We start from the raw sequence: 22320 nt of genomic DNA, 5'->3' as shown, positions 1-22320 counted from the left end.
GACACAGGGGAGACTTCTGGGGTATTAGTTGTGTTCTGTTTACCGATCTGGGTGCTGGTAACACTGGTTGATTTGTGCACTTAAAAATAATGGCATAGCCCCTGAAACAGTTAAGGCTCACACCTAGAAGCAGGGATTCTGAGGTACACAACTGTGTTCTCTGTAAATGGCACCCTCTGGAATTGTACAAGTAACTCTACAACTCTGCCTGGAAGCTGGTTGCCCCTGAATCAAATCCAGCCCTTGCCCTTGACATGGAATCTGACATTGTCAATGCCACGGCGCCATCTCTGGGGCAGTGTCCACATGCAGCAGAAGGACCTCTGCCCCCACTTACTCAGGGTCCTGCACGGAGCCTCCCACACAGTGGAATCTCTCGGGCACGGTTTTCCAGTCTTTGGCCATTTTCACCATGGCGCCTGCGTCAAGGACCCCGTAGCCAAAGAGGTGATTAAACTCCAGGCCGACCCCATTCCGCCGCCACTGATGCACCTCATCATGAAGCTGGTTCCGTTTGGAGGTGAGCACGGTCAGATGCTGCATGTCTCGCCAGGTCAGACCCAGGCTGGATACAGGAAGCAGAGAGTGTGACACAAGGGCAAGAGGCAGGGTGAGAGAGGGAGAGAGATACAATGACTAAGATAAATAACACCCAGGACACAGACCCCTTGCAAGATTTTGGAACATCTGTGAACCCCCAATTCAAGGGAGGGGGTCCATGCACTATTCAGAACCACTATATATGTCAATTAAAAAAATCTTGCTTTTTTTACTTAAACAAGTTTATTTCAAAAGAGCATTCCAACACACACACTGGAATGGCTAAAATGAAAAAGTCTGAGAATACCAAGTGTTGATGAAGATACGGAGCAACTAGAACTCGAGTACTTTGCTGGTGAGTGTGTAAGTGATTGCAACCACTTTGGAAAACCGTTTGGCTGTATCTTCTAAGGTTGTCCATATGCCTAAGCTATAGCCCAGAAATTCCATTCCTAGGTATGCACCTGACAAAATATGTATCTATTCCCCAGAATTGTGTGCTCAAATGTTCATAGCCCCAAAGTACAAAGCCCCTAAATGCCCATCCACAGTAGAATGAATAAACCAAGTGAGGTATAACTTATTGAATATGGGATACCAAACACCAATGAAAATGAATGAACTATAGCTACTCTAAATAATATGGAAGAATCTCACAAATACAGTGTTGACCTAAAGAAGTCAGACAGAAAAGATAATATACTGTATGATTCCATTTGTTTGAAGTATAAAAACAGGAACTACTAATCTACACTGTTATAAGTCCTATTAGTGGTTAGTCTCCAGGGGTGGTGACTGGAGGGGGACGTAAGGGAGCTTTTCAGTGCTGGTCGTGCTCTGTTTCTTGGTCTGAATGCTGGCTACACGGGTGTGTTCCATTTTTGAAAATGAGGCTACCAGTTCTTCAAGGGTAGAGAAAATATCTTCAGCATGTCTATATCCCCAGTGTCCAGGACAGTCTTTGGCACACTGTTTGTTCAGTGAATAAACTAGTCTGCTTGCAAATGGTACTATTTTTGGAAATTAGTGTCTATTACTACTCATTGTCTGTGTTTTTCAAACTGCAAGTCAAGACTTGTTTGTGGGCTAGGAAGTCAGCTTATTGCACAGGTTACTTATTAATACCTGAGCTGCATGTGAAAATCTTCTTGTGGTGATGTTTAAAATCCCAGTGCTCAGGCCTCATCCCAGATCAAGTAAATCAGATTCTCTGGGAGTAAGATCAAGGCATTGGAAATTGCTGACTCTTCCCAGATCATTTCAGTAGACAGCCACAGTTGAGAACCAGTGATTTAATGGGTGGCCCTATCATTAAAAAAATGAAATGGAATAGAACAGACGAGAATAACAGTGTGCACCGTGTGTAATATGGCAAACTATTTTTCTTTTCATGAAATGTTTGGTATGCATGTGTGTGTGCTGGGCTGCAGTGCGGAATTCATTACTCACTGAGGGTTCTGGTCAAAAAGCTGGCAAAACTCTACACTATGATTCTCTTCAGAAGTCGAACAATTGAAAGGAGTAGCAACGACATAACTCATTTGATAAAATTTCAACACATACAAGTTCACTGGTTTGAAGATTTGAATCAGAGTCAAGGATTCCAATGATCCCGAAATGCAGACCTTCTTCTTTTAAGGAGAAAGTTCCAAGGAAGGCCAATGCTTATTTGAGGAGATTCAGAACAAATTTTGGACATATGGTCGCCCATGACTGTAGAGAATTCTGTGAAAATTCCGGAAGTTGATTATGGCTAAAAGCTCAGTGTTTTGCTGAAATGAGATTCTGAATTTATTAATCTCAGAGGTGGTGACAAATGAGGATCTAAATGACCTGAGGGCTGGCTAGCAGGTTAATGAGAGGGCTAGCAGGTTTTCATTTCTCATCTTTGTCACAAAAATGTTCTGTACTTCCCAATGCCTGGAGAAGGACACCCTCAGATGTTTCTCCAGATTGAGTCTCATGGGGAGACAGAAAGAGAGAAAGAGAGAGAGAGAGAGAGAGAGAGAGAGAGAGAGAGAATATGCCAGAACAAGAAACTTCTCACTTCCGAGAAAAATCAGAGCATCGTACATACCCCAATGTAACTGAGTTTGTGAACATTGTTTGACCAGCCATTTGCGTATGTGTAAAAAGTAAAACTGGGTCCTTCTTAATTCTCCCTTCTGAGCAATTTCAGAATTGACAGAATACACTATTCTGTAAAACAGGTATTTCATCAACCTGCTTTAAGCTTTAACCCAACTTAGTAGCTCAGGAATCACAGATGTTAGTTATCAAGTCATAAAAAAAAAATAAATTTACAGAGTATCTGCAAGATAAAGGTCACTGTGTTGGAGGTTGTAGGACAAGTAATGTGACATGTTCTTCCCTGTTTTCAAATGTTTTGTATAATAGTTGGGAAAATAAGATACAGCCATGAGAAAAGGGGCTTCACAATGAAGTGATTCCACGGACGTCTACTGAGTGTCTACCACATTTGGGCACTGTGTTAATTCTGGGCATGTCGCAGGGAGGTCCCTTCCCTTACAGAGCCTAGGGGGACAGATGGACAACTCAATATTGAAAAATGAGGGCTGTCATTTGAGGGGGAGCTCAGGATGCTGAGGGAGCCTTCAGTGGAGTTCCTGCATTATCCCAGTCAGGGGTTCTCACTGTGGTCCTCAAGGCCCTGGGTCAGAACCACTTGAGCACTAGTGACATGTGTAGATTCCCAGTCCTCCTAAATCAGCATCTTGCAGGTTGTGGGCCTGAGAATGTGCATTTAAGATAACTCTCAAAATGATTTTTTCTGCACACTGATGTTTGAGAACCTTGGTCTGTGACAGTGGTTCTCAACCTTCTGTGAACATTTGAATCATCTGGAGATGGTTAAAAAAAGTGATGTCAGGGCTCACAGGTTTTGATTTCATGGACTCATCCAAGCATCTGGTATTTTCAAGATGCAGTCAAGCTTGAGCAAACCGGGTCTGGGGAGCTTCCTTACTTCCTGAATAGTGTTGGGGGCGCTCGTGCAAAATGCAGCTTTCCAGGCACGGGTGGGCTTGGGTATTTGTGTTTTTAACAAGCACTCCAGGGAGTCTAATTGTCAGGAAATTTGAGAGATTCTGATCCAGGAATCAGCAAGGATCTCTTAGGAAGTGGCTAACTACAAACCTGACTTCTAACAGAGTAGATTAGTCTCTCCTGTTTGTGAGGATTTCCCTTCACCCTTCTCTTTCAGAGCACAGTACTTCTATTTACAGCATCAAGTTCCCCTGAACCCAATTAACATTTTCCTCCTAATTATCAAGGCAGTAAAGGGAATTTAAAGGGAACATATGCATCTTTAAAGAAATTGAAAACTGAAATGTTTTAAAGACATTGCAGTTTTAAGGTTGGAGGAATGACTTCTACTAACATCTGGTAAATTCTAGAAGCCAACAGGAGACTTTTAATCCCTTTACTGATTGGATTTGATCTTTTTTCTGAGCAAATGTAAGGTAAGCAAGTTGTTTCACTTCTCTGGCCCTTGTTTTCTTCATCCATAAGAGATGACTGCAGTAGCAAAAGATTCATTTGTTTTCTTTCATTTTTAATATTTTGAGTTTATCCTCTAAATTCTGGATTATTTCCAGTTTGAGAAAAAAATGTATTTGAGAGTCAAACTGGCATTTTCTCCGCTGCCTTTGCTCACCTCCTATGAACGGTGAGAGGAAATACAGTAATTTACACAACTACCCCCTGAAGTCACCGTGGTGTGGAAATCTATCTCAAAGGAATCAAAACCTGATTTTGAGCGTCATAGTTGAGGAAGAGCTAATTCATTCATTCACTGTGGCCCATTGCCGTGGACAGAATGAGGGTTGAGCCCTTCAGCCAAGCTGGTGGCTGTGCCTCCCGTATGTATAATAGTGAGGCTGAGGAAAGAGCCCTACATCGGAACCCAGGCACCCTGAGTTTTAAATCCAACCGTGTGAACTTGGACAAGTTACCTTAACAATCTGAGCTCCAGCCTTCACATCTCTGAAATGTGTATAGGGCCTTACAGGTTTGTTGCAGGGTATAAAAGTAGATCAGGTAAGTAAATAGCTAGCATGGTGCTGGGTGCTGAATAAAGAGTTTATTATTATTATTAATAAAATCTATCTCATTTACTGAAAACTGAAGTAAGTTAGAAGAGAATAGATGCTATTTCCCAAGTAAAGTATTAGTCACAATATTTCAAAGTATGTTAATGAATGACTTTCAGTTTTAAGGGATATTCAACCTTAAAAATCATCACACATCCAGTTAAAAAAAATAATCTTTCCTAAAGAAATAATATTTCGGAAGCAGAGCTATGATATCCCACAAAGTCATTTGAATCTTATTGATGACCTAACTTTCTTTTCTTTATTTTTTTTGGCTTAAAACAACATACATTTATTCTCTTAACAGTTCTGGAAGTCAGAAATCTGCAATGAGTCTTACTAGGCTTAAAATCACTATGTCCACAGAGGGGCGCTCCTTTCTGAAGACTCTATGGGAGAAACTGCTTCCTTACCTTCCTTCAGCTTCTAGATGTTGCCGGCTTTTCTTAGTTTGTGGCCCCTTCCTCTGTCTTCAAAGCTAGCAGGGTGGCCTCCTCCAATCCGTCTCTGACTCTGACCCTCACTCTTTTGCTTTCCACTTTTGCTTAGAAGGACCTTATGAATACATTTGGCCTACCTGGGTAATTCACGATAGGAAAATGTCCCCATTTCAAGGTTAACTGATTATAACCTTATTTCATGTGTGTGTGTGTGTGTGTGTGTGTGTGTGTGTGTGTGTTTGTGCATATAAGTATAAACATGTAAGAGGGCTGTCTGGAAAGTATCCAGCCATGTAACTGTTCTTGTTATATTAACAATGGCGGATACTTTCTGGACAGCCTTCGTATATTTCATGTAGTAATATAATGTATTCATAGGTTTGGGGCATTGGGATGTGGACATCTTTAGGGGGTCATTTTTCTGTCTACCATACCATGCTTCTTTGATATACTAGGTCTTATTAGATATTTGTAGCTCATAGGGACTTCCTTCAAATGGAAAATCTGCTAAGACTCAGAGGAGGCCTGTCATGGGAATCTCAGTAGGAGAAGCTTTGGTTCTGCAGACATGGCGGAGCTATACCCATTGATGGGGCAGGATTGCTAGTTTTCCTGCAAGGGCAGCTGAATGTGGGATGGTGAGAAGAGCAGGAGCTATTCCCTTGGATATTTGATCCAAGGCTATTGGCTATTCTATCCCTTGTATAGAGGTAAAACAGCAGGGAATATTTCTTTATCTCATTTATTTTCCACCAGATAGAGAGTTGGATCAGTTGACCATGAAGGTCCCTCCTAATCTTGAGAGTTTATGATCTTCCTGTTTGGTGAGATGGCTTCCAAGATAGACTGTATGGCTAGGAGATATGGAAATAGAGGGAATAACACTAGATACCACAAATTCTAACCTCTTGAAAGAGATTATTAAACTTTATTTAATGGACATATTCTTTCTGCTCCACACTTGAAAATTTACAGGAAAAGAGATTCCAGAATGTTTCTCAGTGAGACATTCTTTTGTTGTTTTCAACCTCTAAATGATGTTTACAAGCCAAAAAAGCTATTCTTTGGCAGGAAATGCAAGTAAAATCCCATTATATTGATTTCCATTGGTCAATGACCATACGTCCTGAATTTCTGTAATAGTTCTCATTTCATATAATTTTATTCTTTTCAATAAAGAATTAATTACATGTATAAGTGTAATTTAATTTTCTATCTTGGTAAGACATTTCATACAAATAATTTTATAAATCAGAAGATCTTCTGTTTAATCCATCTTAATTTTTTAGTTTGGGCAAATGTAGTTGAATATTTTCCTGGTAGTGGAATTCTTTTGGCTGAATAATTATACTGCTACAGAACATCCCTCGTCTGTAGAGCTAAAGATAAACAAAACTTGCTATCTGTATAAGCAATAAGTTGGTACTGGTGATAAATTTACTTTGAAAAAAGGTAAAAGAAAGAAACAATAATAATGACATCCAATGTATATTAAATGCCTAAGATAGGCACTGTGGCAAGTCTTTACATATATAGCTTTGTTTCAGTCTTAAAAATGAAAACTCTGAGAAGAAAGCATCTTCTCCCTGCCCGAATTTTAGATGGGGAGGCTAATTAGGCACTTGGAGGAATGTTGCCCTAACGATGTACAAAGTTAGAAGGGAGGAGACCAGATGAGGAAGAGGAGATCAGACCAGATGAGGAAGAGAAGAACAGATCAGAAGAGGAGATGAGACCAGATGAGGAAGAGGAGACCAGGCCAGATGGGGAAGAGGAGACCAGACGAGGAAGAGGAGACCAGGCCAGATGAGGAAGAGGAGACCAGACGAGGAAGAGGAGACCAGACTGGAAGAGGAGATGAGACCAGATGAGGAAGAGGAGACCAGACTGGATGAGGAAGAGGAGACCAGACCAGACGAGGAAGAGGAGACAGACCGGAAGAGGAGACCAGACCAGACAAGGAAGAGGAGATCAGACTGGACCAGACCAGACGAGGAAGAGGAGATGAGACCGAACGAGGAAGAGGAGACCAGACTAGATGAGGAAGAGATGAGACCAGACGAGACCAGACAAGAAAGAGGAGACCAGACCAGAAAGGCCTGATCTAACTTTCTGTATTTTGCAGATAAGATAACAGATATCCAGACAAGGTAAGTGATTGCCCACTTAGATGCTGGAAGACATCAGCAGTTGTCTTTCCCTCTGAATCTATACTTTCTCCTTTCTTGTTAAGAAAACCTCAATTTTATTCAGAACAGCAATGTGCTCTGCTATAAAACTACATTTTCCAGACTCCCTTGCGGTGTGGGTAGTCATGTGAGAGTTCTGGCCCATGAGAAATAAGAGAAGCCACCGGGTGGATCTTCTTGGAAAGCCCTTTAAAAATGGCAGACTCACCTGGTGGACTTCTTTTTTGCCCTTTGTTCTTCCCTTTTTCCTGCCTGAAATGTAAACATGATGGCTGGAGCTCCGGCACATCTAGAGAATGTGAAAGTGGCAGGGCAGAAAGCTAGAAAGAGCTGATATCCCTGATTCACAGTGGCACCCCCAAGCCAGCCCTGGGTTCCTTATCTCTTTATTATCTTTCACATGATAGAAAAAAATAAACCTTTGTCTCAGTTTAGCTATTATTATTTAGATTTCCTATTTCATGCAGACAAATTCAATCTTGACCTACTACCAACATCTAATCAGAGGCAGAGTCCAGCCACCTACCCTCTGCACAATACTCCAAGTCACAAGTTCCCAGAACTCTTGCCTTATTGGTTGTCCACCCACCCCAGTTCACAGACCAGTGACAGGCGGGCTGCATAAGTATTCCCTGGGAATAGGGACTGCAAAGGCACATTCCTGGGTCACTCATCCCTAGGGATTTGTATACAGTGAGCCTTGGAAGGGTTTGGGAATCTATCTTTTTGGAAACTTTCCCCAATGTCTTTGCCTTAATTAGTTATGAGGGAAATTCACATTAAAACTATAATGTGATTCCACTGCATACACATAAGAGTGGCCAAAATGTTGAAGACTAACGATACCAAATTTTGGCAAGGATGTGGAACAACTGTAACTCTCATATACTGCTCCAGGTAGGGTCAATAGGTACACCCAGTTTAGAGAACTATTTGGCAGCATCTCCTAGAGCTGCACGTATGAGTACCCATGACTCAACATTTTGACTCCCTAGCATACACTCAACAAAAATGCATCCATAGGTTCACCAAAAGGCATGTCCAAGAATGTTCATAGCAACATCACTCATAATAGCCCCAAAGTGGAAACGATCCAAATATCCATTTGTACAACAAAATGATAGTCCATAATGAGAATGAATGCCCTATAACTACACATGACAACATGGAGGAACTTCTCAGACAGAATGTTGAGCAACAGAGCCCACACGGGTACTGAGGTAATGGTCTATTTCTTGACTTGGGTGCTGGTTGGTTGCATGGGTCTGTCCCTTTTGTCAAAATGTCATGGAGCTATACCTAATGATTTTCTTTGTGTATATTATACTTCAACAAAGAGTTTACATTAAGAATCTGTCCCCTGGAAGGTCAGTTTTGGGAACACTGTTCCAGTCCAACATGTGGACCACTTTTCTCTGGATGATTCTCTTGAGCCACAAATTTGTCTCCTTATGACATCTACTCCTCAGACCTGGCTCGGTCCTCTAGAACCACACAGAAAGCTCCACGTCCTATGAGAGAAACATTTGAAGGTGGCAGTCACCCCCTACCAAGGAAATTCTTTAAAATTTCTCTAATATTGGTCACACTGGGAGTTGTGAGCAGTATTTCCTATGACTCAGTTGGGCATTTTCAAGCAATTGTTAGAAAATAACCTTATGAGATTAAACTACAAAGTGATGGCTGGTCAGAAGAGAGAAACGGTTTCCTTTTTCCTCCCCTGAAGTCATGGGTTGGGGACGGGGGCAGTTATTCTCTCAAGATCCTAATGCTTATACATTTAGACAGGATAATCTGTTTATTGTATTCAAACTGCTTTGGAAAAGTTTTCTTTTTGGACCACTGGGTAGGAAACAGCCCTTGACTGCTGTCACACATGTCATTTAAGATGCCCTGCTGCCTCATCTGAAGAGAGAGATGAGCTGTAGGGACTATTTGGGGTGAGCCTCTCCCTTCTCCTCCCTCTGGGCTCTCTCTTGGGGCTATTTTATCCTGACCAGTGGTTTTCACTTTTGGCTACCGGTGCAGCTTTGCCTACAGCGGCAGAAAGCCAGAGGTGCCTTAGAGTTTACTTCCCCAGGGTGGCTCTTAGCCAATGGCTGAGTACCAGAAGAATGTGACAGCCCAGCTCCCTTGGCTGGAGGTGGAACAAACTCTGAGGCATAATTTGCACTCCACAGCTCCTACAGGATTAGGCTGAGGCCAGAACTTCTCTTGAAATTCACCCTTGCTTAGATTCTTCCCCATCCCTAACTTCCTTTCCCTGCTTACTTACTGGTCTTTCCTGGGAGCCCTTCCTTAATAAATCACTTGCACCAAAAATCTCATCTCAGGGTCTGCTTCCAACCTCAGGCAGTTGGTGTTTTGAAGAATTTTAGGACTAGCTTCCATGATGGGCTTTAACCACCTACTGCCAGGTTTTATTATTTTTCTCTCTCCAAGGCAACAGCATTAAATTCATGACCATTATTGCAAAACAGTGTGCCTAAGTGGTGCCCACACTCTTTTTTGTAGGATATCTGCACATGTGTGCTAAAAGAATGGTGAATGATTGAGGCAGAGCTGTGAATCTCCTTAGGAACCCAGCAGCCTCTCTCCACCACTTTGATTTATTTAGGTTGTCCCTTTGTATACATACAGGCCTGGACAAGTGATGTTTTGCTTGTCAAAATCCCAGGAGACTGTAAGTTAAGTACTGCCTTTTGGATTGAAATGGAGACCAGAAACCGGTCTCATTTTTGGAGCACTCCTACTCCCTGTCCCTGGGAGGCTCAGCGGTAGGCAGTAGGCTTCTCTGTTTGTCTGTTCCCATCTAGAGTGAGCAAAGCCAGCTCAGACTCCAGGGCTGATTCAGGCCTTGAAATGAGGGCCTAATAATGTGCATTAGGAAATGCACATTATTTGTGAATCAATTTTGCTTTCTATGTTAAATAGGGCAGAGGTCTCTACGCTTAATAGTTAAACTTTGACCAGTGTCTGTCTCTTGGTGTCCTAAATTTTCCATCTGACTTTTGTTAGAAAAATCAAAGTTTAGACTGGTCCAAAGGGAGGAGTCGGTCCCAATTTGGGGTCTTATCTGTAAAAGGAGGATAATTATGCCTTTTTCCCATGAAGGCAGAGGGTTAGACTAGAGAACCTTTCAAAATCCCTTCCTATTCTAGGAACCAACTCCTGACTCCCTTACAAGTCAGAAAATGCACTGCATTTGTGGAGAGAGACAAGCTGGGCTGCATAGAGATTGATGCTGCAAGCTCTGGTTGCCTAGCAACTGCTGATAGGGATGGGAAACTTGACTCCCCTTCCCCAGGGGCCTGAATCCAACTTCTCAAAAGTTTCCGGGTGCTGCATTGTCTGACAAGTCCCTACCAGCTGACATTTACAGTCACACCATGTGCACAGTGTCTGAAGCCCACATGTTCTTTCCTTGAACATAATGCCAGCCTCTGGCATCACTAACAGGAGGTATGGTAGCAGGTGGGCAGGTCCCTCAGTGAGGCACGAATCCCAAGTGTGTCCAGCAGTAACAATGTGAGGCCTCTCTGTAGGATGGTGAGAACATAGGGAATAGTCTCCTCTTACCTGTAGCTTGGAAGGTTTCCCAGTAAAGCCCATAACTTGGTCTATACTGTGTGACTTTGCCCACCTTGTTTCAGTGATAAAAAGTGAATTCACCTCATGAATGAACAAATCTTGAGCAAGAACACCCTCTTTCCACATGTTCTGAGTTACCTTGCTAGATACCCAGATTGGCAATTAGATTTCCTTCATTTAGCTGATTGCATTACCGGAATAAAATAGCCAAGGGATACATGGAAAATAAGGGGTAGATTCTACGATTAAAGAAATATTTATGTGTCCCTATTCGGTATCTGAGTAAGTTGCTGATATGTGTTGTTGGGTGTTGGAGTCTTGTGCTTTCCCAGGGATATGGTTTTATGGTGTGTGTGTATCATTAGGACCCACAGGCCATTTAGCAATGTCCAGCAGAGTTCATTGGCCCTGACTATCCATAGGCTCTCACTTCTATGGACACCTGGTATGTGGGTAGAGAGACACATGTTAGCCCACACTGCAGAGCCGGCCCTGGGCCCAGAGCTATGAACATACTTAGCCTCCAAAGCCAGTGCAAACACGCCAGCTGCCTCGGGAGCAGCTGCAGATGTCCCAGAATGCCTCAGAGTGCAGTTGCCATACAAATCTGTGGTTGCCTGGAAGGGAAGACATTGAGTAATGAGTGAATAAGTCACACTATTTTGAACCTCCAAACAATGTGGAGCAGGGGATTATATATTTCTTTTATTTAAACTATGCCTTATTCTGAAGAAGACTAAGATGAAGTTAAGGACAAACTTAGCATCCATGTACCTGTTTCTTTTGCCATAAATTTCATCTGAGCTTCCTAGTAGCCCATGTAAAAAGGACATGTAATCAGTTATAGTTACAGTGGCCACTAGATAAGTCAATTGTTCAAAGAAGCCTATCTGTGGTTATTCCAGAGACTAGCGAGACCTTTATTTCCTGACTCCTGAAAGGAAACACTATGAGATGGAAAGTGCTAAGTCAGTATCTCCACCATGGTTTTATTGCCTTGGGACTGGCTCTTGGAAAGGAAATGTATTAGCATGTCTTTTCCCTTCATGAAGGAAAGAGTTGTAATCCCAAGGAGGAAAGAACTAATATGTTCAGCTAAGTCTACCTAGCAGGACAGGCTATTAAAAAGAAATATTTCTATACATCTAAAATCCATGGAGAGATGCTGAAATATGTTGAGTCAACACAACCCAATATGTGGGTATCACCTCCACCACTCTTATTTAACAGGGAGACTGACACACTGAGTTTTAAAGGACTTTCACAAAGAGAAAAACCTCATTTTCTATGTTTGTGAGAGCCAGGGTTTCCATTAAAATCATGTACGAACCACAGGAATTCTTCCTCTTCCTCTGACTATAGATCCTCGAGAGAGCCTATTATTTTATTTTATTTTTTTTTTTTTTGAGACAGAGTCTCACTCTTTTCCCTGGGCTAGAGTGCCGTGGCGTCAGCCTAGCTCAAACTCCTGGGCTCAAGCGATCCTCCTGCCTCAGCCTCCCCAGTAGCTGGGACTACAGGCATGCGCCACCATGCCCGGCTAATTTTTTCCGTATATTTTTAGTTGGCCGATTAATTTCTTTCTAATTTTAGTAGAGACGGGGGTCTCGCTCTTGCTCAGGCTGGTCTCAAACTCCTGAGCTCAAACAATCCGCCCGCCTCGGCCTCCCAGAGTGCTAGGATTATAGGCGTGAGCCACCACGCCTGGCCGAGAGCCTATTATTTTAAGGAACGAAGTATCAGGGAGGTTTAAGGGCATCTATTGAGCAAAATTATAATATTCAGAGGAAACTCAAGGTCCTTCTCCAGCCCAAATAGAGAGTCATAGATAAGGGCTGAGGACAAAGTTACACCATTGGGAGGCCCTTGGGGTTGGGAAGAGAACTTGTAGGGGTGGGAGTGAAGCATCACAAACAGAACAGGACTGAGACCTCCCTCACCTGTCCCTATCTGCTCTGCTCTTCTCCCTTTCCACCCATACAGCTTGTAGGATAAGAGGGGCCAAAGTCCCCTTCTGTTTGGGAAGAGCTGGCATATTCCATGCTCCCCAAGACCAAGGGCTCATAGGAGGGACAGGCTGTTAGGGTCTGTGTCTCTTCTAGGTAAAGGGCTTCTCCTGGCTCATGCAGGGGCCTGGCCATCTCGCTAAGGTGGGGGCCCAGATGGGAATGTGGGGTTGAAACACTGGATGGTAAGGATGATTTTCCTCTGAGCACCTGTCCTCTCTTGAGAAGTCCCAGTGGAGGTGGCTGGCCAGTTAGGATGTAACGCAGGCATGGCTATTGAACCACCTAGTAAATTCCTGGTTTGGAGGTCTGAGGAAAGGCTGACATGTGAGCAAAGGAACCAGAGAGAAGGAAAGACCCAAAAAGGTTCATTATGCTCTATAGATGACATATTTTTAAGGAGACTGGAAAATTCACTATTATACCTAGTTGCTGAAGAAGGTTTTTTTTTTTTTTTTGCTCAGAAAAGAGCAATAAATAACCTACATTTATGATTCTTTTTGTTTTTTTAAATGACGGAAAATATGAAAATCACAACTCTTTTCCTGAGAAAATACACCTGTGCCCAAATTTAAGGGGTTTTACGGACCCAGAAAAGTCCATTCATGGGTGCTGTTTTTTTAATCACTATCGTACTTGGCTGGGTTCTTGGCGTCCTGGTGTCAGTGAGGAACGAGTTAGTTATAATGACAATGAATTAGTTATTCCTGTTAAGGGATGTGATGGGGCAACTTACTGATAAACCGGAGTTCATTATTATTTGTAAGCCAAGGCAATAAACAAGAAAATCTACAGAAAATGAGCTGCAAAGGAGTCAACCCTGTTCCTGCTTCCGGCTTGCAAACGGTAGGTCTGAATTTGGTGAGAAAGCGCGATTGGGCGCGGAGAAAACTGCTCTTCCCCGCAACCTGCGCTAACTCTCCGCGGGAAGCGAGGGGGCGGAGTCAGAGTCTCCGCGTCCCGCCCGGTCCCCGAGGGGCGGTGGCCACCAGGACGCAGGGCAGGAAGCGGCCGCACTCACCACGCCGGCCTCGGGGTTCCTTTTCCTGCCGTTGCTGAAGGTGGAGGCCAGGGTGGAGGAGCAGCTCTCGTCGTACAAGGCGGTCCTGCCGTCGTTGATGGCCGAGTTGATGGAGATGGTCCACATGCTCGAGGCGTAGCCGTCGCAGTTGCAGTCGTCGTAGCTGCCGCCGTCCCCGGACGCCCACACGTAGATGCTGCCTTTGCCGCCGCGGCCCTGGGGGAGCAGAGGAGACGCTGCCGCCACCTCCACGGCCATGCAAGGGGTGCGGGGTGTCCGGGTGGGGGTCGCGGTGCAGGGAAGGCCCCGGCCAGGGAAGGTCCTCAGCAGCTGAACGCAATGACTAGATTTGCTTTTTAATTAGGTTGGAGCCTTCTGGGGGGGGGGGTGGGCACCGTGGGAAACTTCCCTTGACGAAGGATGGATATAAAAAGTCACCTGAATTTAGAATTTAAACTGGGGACAATGAGGTAAGAAAAGCAGGAAGAATCTCCTTAAAATTTACAAATGAACTGCTTTAAAATAAAGCTATCAGGTAGTACATGCTCACTGTGAAAAAGACAAAGTATATGGAAAGGAAAATGAAAAAAAAAACCCTCTCCAGAGGTAATCGTTATTATCTCATTCTTATGTATCCATACGTATTAGATACTTCAGTGAAAATGTAAGTGTCTATATGTATATTCTTAGCTATATAAGATATGCAAAATATTTATAGTAGATATATATCTTTTATTTTAAATAGCTATATATATCATATATAAAGTTACATATAAATATATGCATACATATAAATATATGTAGATATTGTAAATATAAAATCTACACTTACTCCAAAATATAAAAACCTTACATAGAGGTGTTTGTATATATTTTTTCTTTTTTATCCGATTGGATCATACTAGAATCCTTCCACACAGAATATTATATGACATTTTACTTGTGCAAGGGAACACCAAATGTAGAAGAAAGTCTAATATGATCAAGTAAAATGTACAGCAAATAAAACTTTAAGCACATAAAATATGCAAGGTAGTTATTGCCATGTGCTAATTAGTTTAAACAGCAAGCTTTGTCATAAATACCTACAGTTAGCATCATGCTTCAACCCATGTTCTTGGTAGTTTTTTTGAAATCTTTTCTTTTTTCTTTCCCTATCTTCTATGAGTATTCTCTCTAACTCAACAACCCAGGATTGGGTCATTCCTTTCTCGCTTCCTACTTTCTTCCCCCAGGCACTGGGGCTTGGGGCTGCTTTGGGTTCACCTGCGGGCTGTGTGGGCCCAGAGGAAAGCAGCCGGCAGCGTGGGAGGCTGGGGTGATGTGGGATGGACCACGGGTGTGCAGCCTCCACCCAGGCCACGGCCTGGCCCGGGGTGTCTCGGTGACCCTCTAGAGCAAGGAGACAGATAGGAGATACTGGCAGAGAAAGTCTGTCCCTGCATGGCCACTAGGTGTCCATGCAGTGGCTTAAGCATGGAAATGCCAGAAGGAAGAGAGACGACTGGATTACCTCCAAGGTCTCTGTCTGCCTCCTGACACTCCTGAGAAGTGACATTTTCAATTGCTTCTAACCGGACTGGGAGTTAATTAGCCTGTGATTGATTGAATCGATAAGTCAACAAATATTTATTCAACCACTAGCTGGGAACTGTCTCCCCCTTAGCATCTTGGTAAATCTATACTGGAAAACCACTGAAACAAGGAACTGCTTTCAAAAACCAGGACAGAGAGAGAAACAGATCATTCCTGCAGCTGGTGCAGAGGATCACACTCTTCAACAGACTCAGATTTGGGCTCAGTGTCCAGAAACGGCACCTTCTGAAAGTGCAACTGATGTGAATTGGGATGAATGGGTGAGGCTGACCATCCACGGAACTTTCCCCTGAACTAGTCCACACGTGGGCCGCTAGTGAGACGAAGCAAGCTTTGCTAAAAGGAAATCGATGCTAACTGTTCTCGCCTTGGTGTGGGAAGTGTGATAGATCAATTGCAGCCCTAATGTTTCATGATTCACTGTATCCATGCTTTTTGCAAGGTGGCTTTGCAGCCCCACACATCGAGAGGAGGAGTCTGTTTCCTGCCCTAGAATCCAAGCTGGCTTTGTATCTTGTTTTGGTCTACAGAATGTAGTGGAAAGTGATTCTGTGTCAGGACTAAGCATAGGTCTCAAGAAGTCCTATGCACTGTGCTCTCTCTCAGAACCCTTTTGCACCATGACAATAAACCTGGGTTAGCCTGCTGGCTGATGAGACATGTCCTCTAGTTGAATTCACTGCCTCTGCTGTCAGCTGCCAGACACAGCAGGGAGGCCATCCTAGACCAGCCAGTCTTTAGCTCACCCTCCAGCTGCCCACAGAAGCATGAATGAGGCCCCTGAGATTAGCCCACGCTGGTCCAGATCAGCAAAACAACCCATAAGACCTGTAGACCCATGAGCAACATTAAATAGTGGTTATTTTAAGCTACTGGGTTTTGGGGCAGTTTGTTATGCAGCCAGCTCACTAATACAAAAAGCAACTGTCAATCTGTTTCTGAACAGTAAGCAGCAAACGTTACTTTTATATTGGACTGTCAGACTTGCTCACAAAAACACTTTGTTTTCTAGTGATGTTAAACTTCATTTTCCTAAGCCAGATAGAACACATGAAGCAATAATAATTATATTCTTGCTTCCAGTGATTGGCATTTAACATCAAACCATCCCTGGCTTCTGGTGAAAATGGGCCAGGGAGGAGAAAACCCTATTCTGGGGGCAGAAATGGATGGGGAAGGGTCATCTATAAGAGGACTGAGAAATGGGATGGGGCCATTAGTGGCATGCCACGCTGCCATGGTTTGAGTGTATGTGTTCCCTCAAAATTCATATATTGGAACCCAAGACCCAATGTGATAGTATTAAGAGGTGAGGGCTTTAGGAGGTGATTAAGTCATGAGGGTTCTGCCGTCATGAATGGGATTAGTGTCTTCATAAAAGGGCTCCAGGGAAGTAGCAAGGTCCCTTTTTGCCCTTTCAGTGTCAGAACACAGTGTTTGTCCCCTCTGGAAGATGCAGCAACAAGCCACCATCTGGAAACAGAGAGCAAACCTTCACGACACACCGAACCTGCCAGTGCCTGTGGCACTGTGAGAGATAAATTTCTCTTCTTTATAAATTGCCCAGCTTGTGGTATTTTGTTACAGCAGCATGAACTGAAGAAGACACACACTTTCTTGTTAAAATGGTATCCTAAGGTCCAATTCTGTCCCTCGGCTTCACCTGAACAGGAGCTGGGCAGAAACTGAGACAGAACAACTGTGGCCCACACCCAAACAAAACCAGGTAGAGGATGCACTGCAAGGAACCAAGGCTGATGATCACAGCAGGCATTTCTATGGCGCTTACTGTATGCCAGGGACTACTGTAATTACTTTATATATTATCCTACTGAATCCCCACAGCAACCCTAGGTGGTAGCACCATTTACACAAAGGGATAAAATACTTAGGAAGAAACTCAACAAACAAACAAAAAAGCTTTGAAACTCAGTGAACTCTTTGGAAGGAGGAACACAGATAAAGACTTTACCCTGTGGAAAGACACACCATGTTCATGGATAGAAAGACATCACCACAGAGATGTCAATTTTCCCTACGTTAATGGATAAGTTTAACATCCCCAAAAATACAGAGGACTCTATTAATGGAGATTCAGTCATGCAAATACTGCCACGCTAGGCAGGTCAACAGAGGGAATTTTATATAGGGAACAGGTGGTGAAGAAGAGCCCCAAACCTAAACATGGTGTGGGAGGTCACCCAGAGTAGGAGATCTCTAAGACCCCAGAGCTGGAGCACAGACGACGGGGTGAGGACCCTCAAGCCTGTTGTGGAGGGAGCTGGACTGTAGGGGGCGGGGTCTCTGCGCATGCTCAGTGAATGGAATGGCCATCGGTTGCCTTGCTCTTTATTTTGGAATTGTCTTCCCTCTCCTTCACTCCCCTCTTGCTTTTTTATTTTTATTTTTATTTTAAGAGGGCGAATGCATTTAGGTGAATTAAATAAGTGGTGCAACTCCACTTTGAATTCTGTCTTCGAATCAGCCAGTCTTTTGAAGTTTAGCGAGATTAGTGTCTCTCAAAAGTTTTCAGCAAATGAAAACTTTTCACCTAGGCACTACGGGTGGTACTTAACCACTCTGGTTCTCAACCAAGGGCGGATTTCTGCCCCAGGGGCACTGTGGGAGACATTTTTGGTGGTCACAATTCTGTGTGTGTGTATTTTACTAGCATCTTGTGGGTATAGGCCAGGGATGCTACTAAATTATACAACACACTGGTCCACCTCCTCACTCCCTGACAAAGAATTTTCTTGCTCACAATGTCAATAGTGCCCTGGTTGAGAAACCTTACTCTAACCTAATGGTAAAGGACAGTGAATTGGAACCTCCTGGTTTTAAGGATGTGACTTTCACATCCTTTCACATCCTTGGCCTTTCACAAGCCCAAAACTTCTTAAAAGTTCATGCAGATTTTGTATTTTGGTCATAATTTAAAAATAATGTTACACATTGCTTACCATCAGCCAAGCTGAATTTCCAGCTATACACAGGTGTGGTGGCTCCCTGATGCTCCCAGCACATTGCTCACATTTCAGGAGGTAAATAATCCCACTTTGAGAAATTCGGAGCTAAAGTGTGTCAGTCCCTTCACCCTAAGTGGTAAGTAGTGACCTGGGTTAATGGCCAGACTAGGAGCTAGTCCAGTGTGGTATGGGTGTGCAGATCCTTGCTGAGCAAAGTCTGGGATAGCTTACCTTTTCCTAAACACTCAAGTACAGTAATTTTTTATTTGCTGGTCACCTTGACATCTTAATACACCATTAAAATACTGTAGAAAAAGTTATATTTTTTATTATGAAAATAACATGCATTGTAGAATAACTGGAATATAGACCGTGAAGAAGAAAATAAAAATCCTTTATAAACTTCCATAAATAGAGAATCACTGGTGATATTTTGTGGATTTCTGCCAGTTTTATATATAAATGCAAAGTATAAGAACGGCTTTGAAAATGAAATTGGGATCATAAAAAGATCCATTTTCTTGGCCTTGGCCTGGTTAAAATGTATTTGTCATTTACTATTATGTTAATATAATTAATATTCCCTTATGTGATTAAATACTCTTCTACGCCATAATTTTTTAATAGTCTTATTAAATAGCCATTCCATAATTTATTTTATCTTCTTCTTAGACATACATGGAAGGTTGTTTCTAGGTTTTTAAAAGTGCTTTATGATTAAAATGAATGTAATTTTATATATGTCTCTGCCTTTCTGTTTATTTCCTTGGCCGAGTTTTTAAAAGAGGGAATTTTGGGTGAAAATAAATTAATGTTTGAAGATTCTTGATCCATATTACCATATTATTGTTCTTAATGAAGTTTGTTAAGAACTTACGTTTTCACCATTAATGCATGAAAACTCCATATTCAGTCCATATGGGTCACCATTTAGAATTGCCATTTTTTGAAAATACTTTTGCCAATTTGGTGGGCAAAAATGCTACCTCATTGTTTTGAGTTATATATTTTTTCACTAAAGTTGAGTTTATCTTTTTGTATCTTTCCTGCTCATTTGTATTCTTGCTATTTGAATAACTTAGGAAAGCCCCTAGCAAGCCCATAGGATCAATTTTTTCTTTCATGGTATTCTTCTTTTTATTAATGTGTAAGAACTCTTCCTATATTAAGGGACCTAACTAGATTTTTGTCATCTATATTGTGTATATATTTACTCAGTTTTTCCTTTTTCTTTTGTGTATTGCATTTTTGACTTGCAGAAGTTTTTCCATTATATTACTTTAATCTATCATTAAAATATGTACTTTTTACAAACACATATTTTATTTATTTTTTATTTTTTTGAGACAGAGTCTTACTCTGTCATCTGGGTAGACTGCAGTGGCATCAGCTCACAGCAACCTCAAACTCCTGGGCTCAGGCAATCCTCCTGCCTCAGCCTGTTGAGTAGCTGGGACTACAAGCATGACCACTAGGCCTGGCAAATTTTTCTATTTTTTGTAGAGACGGGGTCTCACTCTTGCTTAGGCTGGTCTCAAACTCCTGGGCTCAAGTGATCCTCCCACCTCAGCCTCCCAGAGTGCTAGGATTATAGACGCGAGCCACCACGCCCGGCCTTCAAACACATATTTTAAATACCATATAAGGCAATGTATTGATTTATAAATATTGCCCTTCTGCACTCATAGTTCATGAAATAATTTTATTCAAGCTATTCACAAACATCTTTGACATTTATGTATTTGTCCTCACTGGATTACTGGTTACCTTTTAAGGCCACCTAACTGTTTTTCTGGGCTCACTGCAGTAGTCATTGTTGCTGTTTGCTAAATATTTCTAGCTGCCCACCGTCTGAGCCCATCATAAGGCTTCCTTATGGTTGGGTTGGGCTTTGTAAGTCATTTTAATGAATGAGTTATAAGTGGGAGTTATATGTAGTATCATTTCTAGACTGAAACATTTACTGGTCAGTGCTAGATACTGCAGAGCCCCTGCTGGTTCTGTGGTAGTTCAGCAGGAGTAGGGTGTCAGGTTTTCTGGAAAAGCCAAATTAAGGATGCCGTGATCACCCTTAGCCTCTGGTTTAAATCCTTAACTCCATCCAGTGTTTAACAGCACCTGCAGTAATATTTTTTAAATTATTGCCTGGCTTGCAATGTAACCACCTTGGGAGTCAGAATCCTGTGTTATCCTGTCTCTCTGCTTGAAGGATACAGACATCGTGGCGATTAACCTTTCTGATGTTAAAAGTGCTGGTGAGGAGTTTACGTTCACATCAATCTTTCACCTGAATGAATTTCTCACTCTGCCCAGATGGGTCAACAACACCGATAAAGTCAAAGGAGTGGATGACCAACTGTCTTGGTTTGCCCAGGATTGAAGGGTTTCCTGAGATGCGCGACTTTCAATGCTAAAAACAGGAAAGTCCCAGGCAAAGTGGGATGATTGGTCACAAGGATCATCTGAAACCCACCAGACTTTTCTTCTATTTTTGTTTAGCCCAGAAATGAAAAGAGGGATTGTAACGGCACTGTTTCACAGGCTGAGTCGCAGACCACGCTGCGGCAAACCTTCGTCTGGCCGTAGAGCATATAAATCAGGGCTTGTGGAGTATTCCCGAGAGCTCCCTGGCAGGAGGCATCCATCGCCTGCCAGAGGCCTCTGCACTTGCTGCCACGGTGTCAGACCCACGGCTCTGATTAAATTTCAGCAGGCAGCACCGTGGCCTTTCCTCGCCCATGCCTGATTAATCACTGTCTCCCCAGGCAGCCCTCTGCCCCCTCCTTTCCTGGACGGTGGCTTTCTTACAAGGGGCCACTCTCCATACATTTCAGCAGGAAGACCTGAGATCTGTGCTTGTGCCCTTTGCAACCTCTCTGGGAATAAATAATCAATGCTCTGTCTCATCTGCACCTCTGAGAATTTTCTGTAGCTTTGTCTTTAAATACTCGTAAGATATTCCCTCCAAGTAGCAACCCAAAGAGTGATTAATAAGAGGTTGGGATGTAGTCCTCAGAGCCAGCCAAAGGTGTGCCAGTGTTGCCCTAGGTGGCTGCATTTCCTCAAGATGTGGAAAGAAGTTCATGAATCAATTGTCACTTCCAAGGCCCTCTAGCGTTGTCTGAATTCTCCTTCTGGTTGTCAGAGCAAAATAAGATGCTGTGCTCCATAATGGCTGGTCTTTGTTGCTCCATCAGTTTCTTTGCAAGGGCTACATCCTTTTTCTGAACGGTAAACCCATCACTTTACTAGTGCTTTATTTATCCAGGGAGTGATGACTCTCGGTGATGAAGTCTTAGATTAGGTTTTGCTCAAACTGCACTCTGGCGGTTGTGGCAGATGGCAGTAGGCATTGGCCCGTATCCTTTGGACCTTAGGATCTCTTCTGTCTAAGAATTTCTAAATGCCAGCATATGCATCTTCTTGTTAAGGGCTTCCTCCCAAGAGGCTGAAGGCTGCTCTACATACCTGCCCCCAGACTGAAAGTTCTGGGCCATTTATATCTTTTGGGAACAAACCTCAACTGATGGCTTTTATCCCAGCTCCTTTGCCACAAGGTGGGATAACTTCAGTGTGTGTTCTACATGGTTTTCTGCAGTTTCCTGGTGGGAGTGAGCGCCAGTTGCTCACAGAAGTAGCTGGCTGGGTAACATGCCCCTCTCCTTCCCTGTCATACCTCCCATTCACCACTGGTATTCCCCTTACCTCCCCAGTAAACTTCCTGAACTCAAATCTTGTCTCAGAGTCTGCTTCTGGGGGATCCCAAACTAAGAAAGAAGTCAGTCATTGGACTGTCTCATAATTTAGGGGTCTCTGATTGTCACCCACTTCCATATATGATGTAAAAAATGCTTTAACT

At 43.0% G+C, this 22320-nt stretch overlaps 1 protein-coding gene across 2 annotated transcripts in view; it reads right to left on the bottom strand.

The window, feature by feature from the left end:
* PCSK2 (proprotein convertase subtilisin/kexin type 2) overlaps positions 1-22320 on the bottom strand; it is a 234742-nt gene that overhangs the window by 8548 nt on the left and 203874 nt on the right. For both annotated transcript variants that reach the window (XM_012640436.1, XM_012640437.1), the window contains 3 exons: positions 13900-14115; positions 11389-11489; positions 338-565 (listed from right to left, as the gene is read on the bottom strand). In XM_012640436.1, the coding sequence (XP_012495890.1) occupies positions 338-565; positions 11389-11489; positions 13900-14115 (545 nt within the window). The remainder of the gene's footprint in view (positions 1-337; positions 566-11388; positions 11490-13899; positions 14116-22320) is intronic.

The sequence above is a fragment of the Propithecus coquereli genome, unplaced genomic scaffold (genome assembly GCF_000956105.1).
Source record: "Propithecus coquereli isolate 6110/MARCELLA unplaced genomic scaffold, Pcoq_1.0 Scaffold153, whole genome shotgun sequence".
NCBI classification, from domain to species: Eukaryota; Metazoa; Chordata; class Mammalia; order Primates; family Indriidae; genus Propithecus; species Propithecus coquereli.
This window is presented reverse-complemented; position numbering and strand designations above follow the sequence as displayed.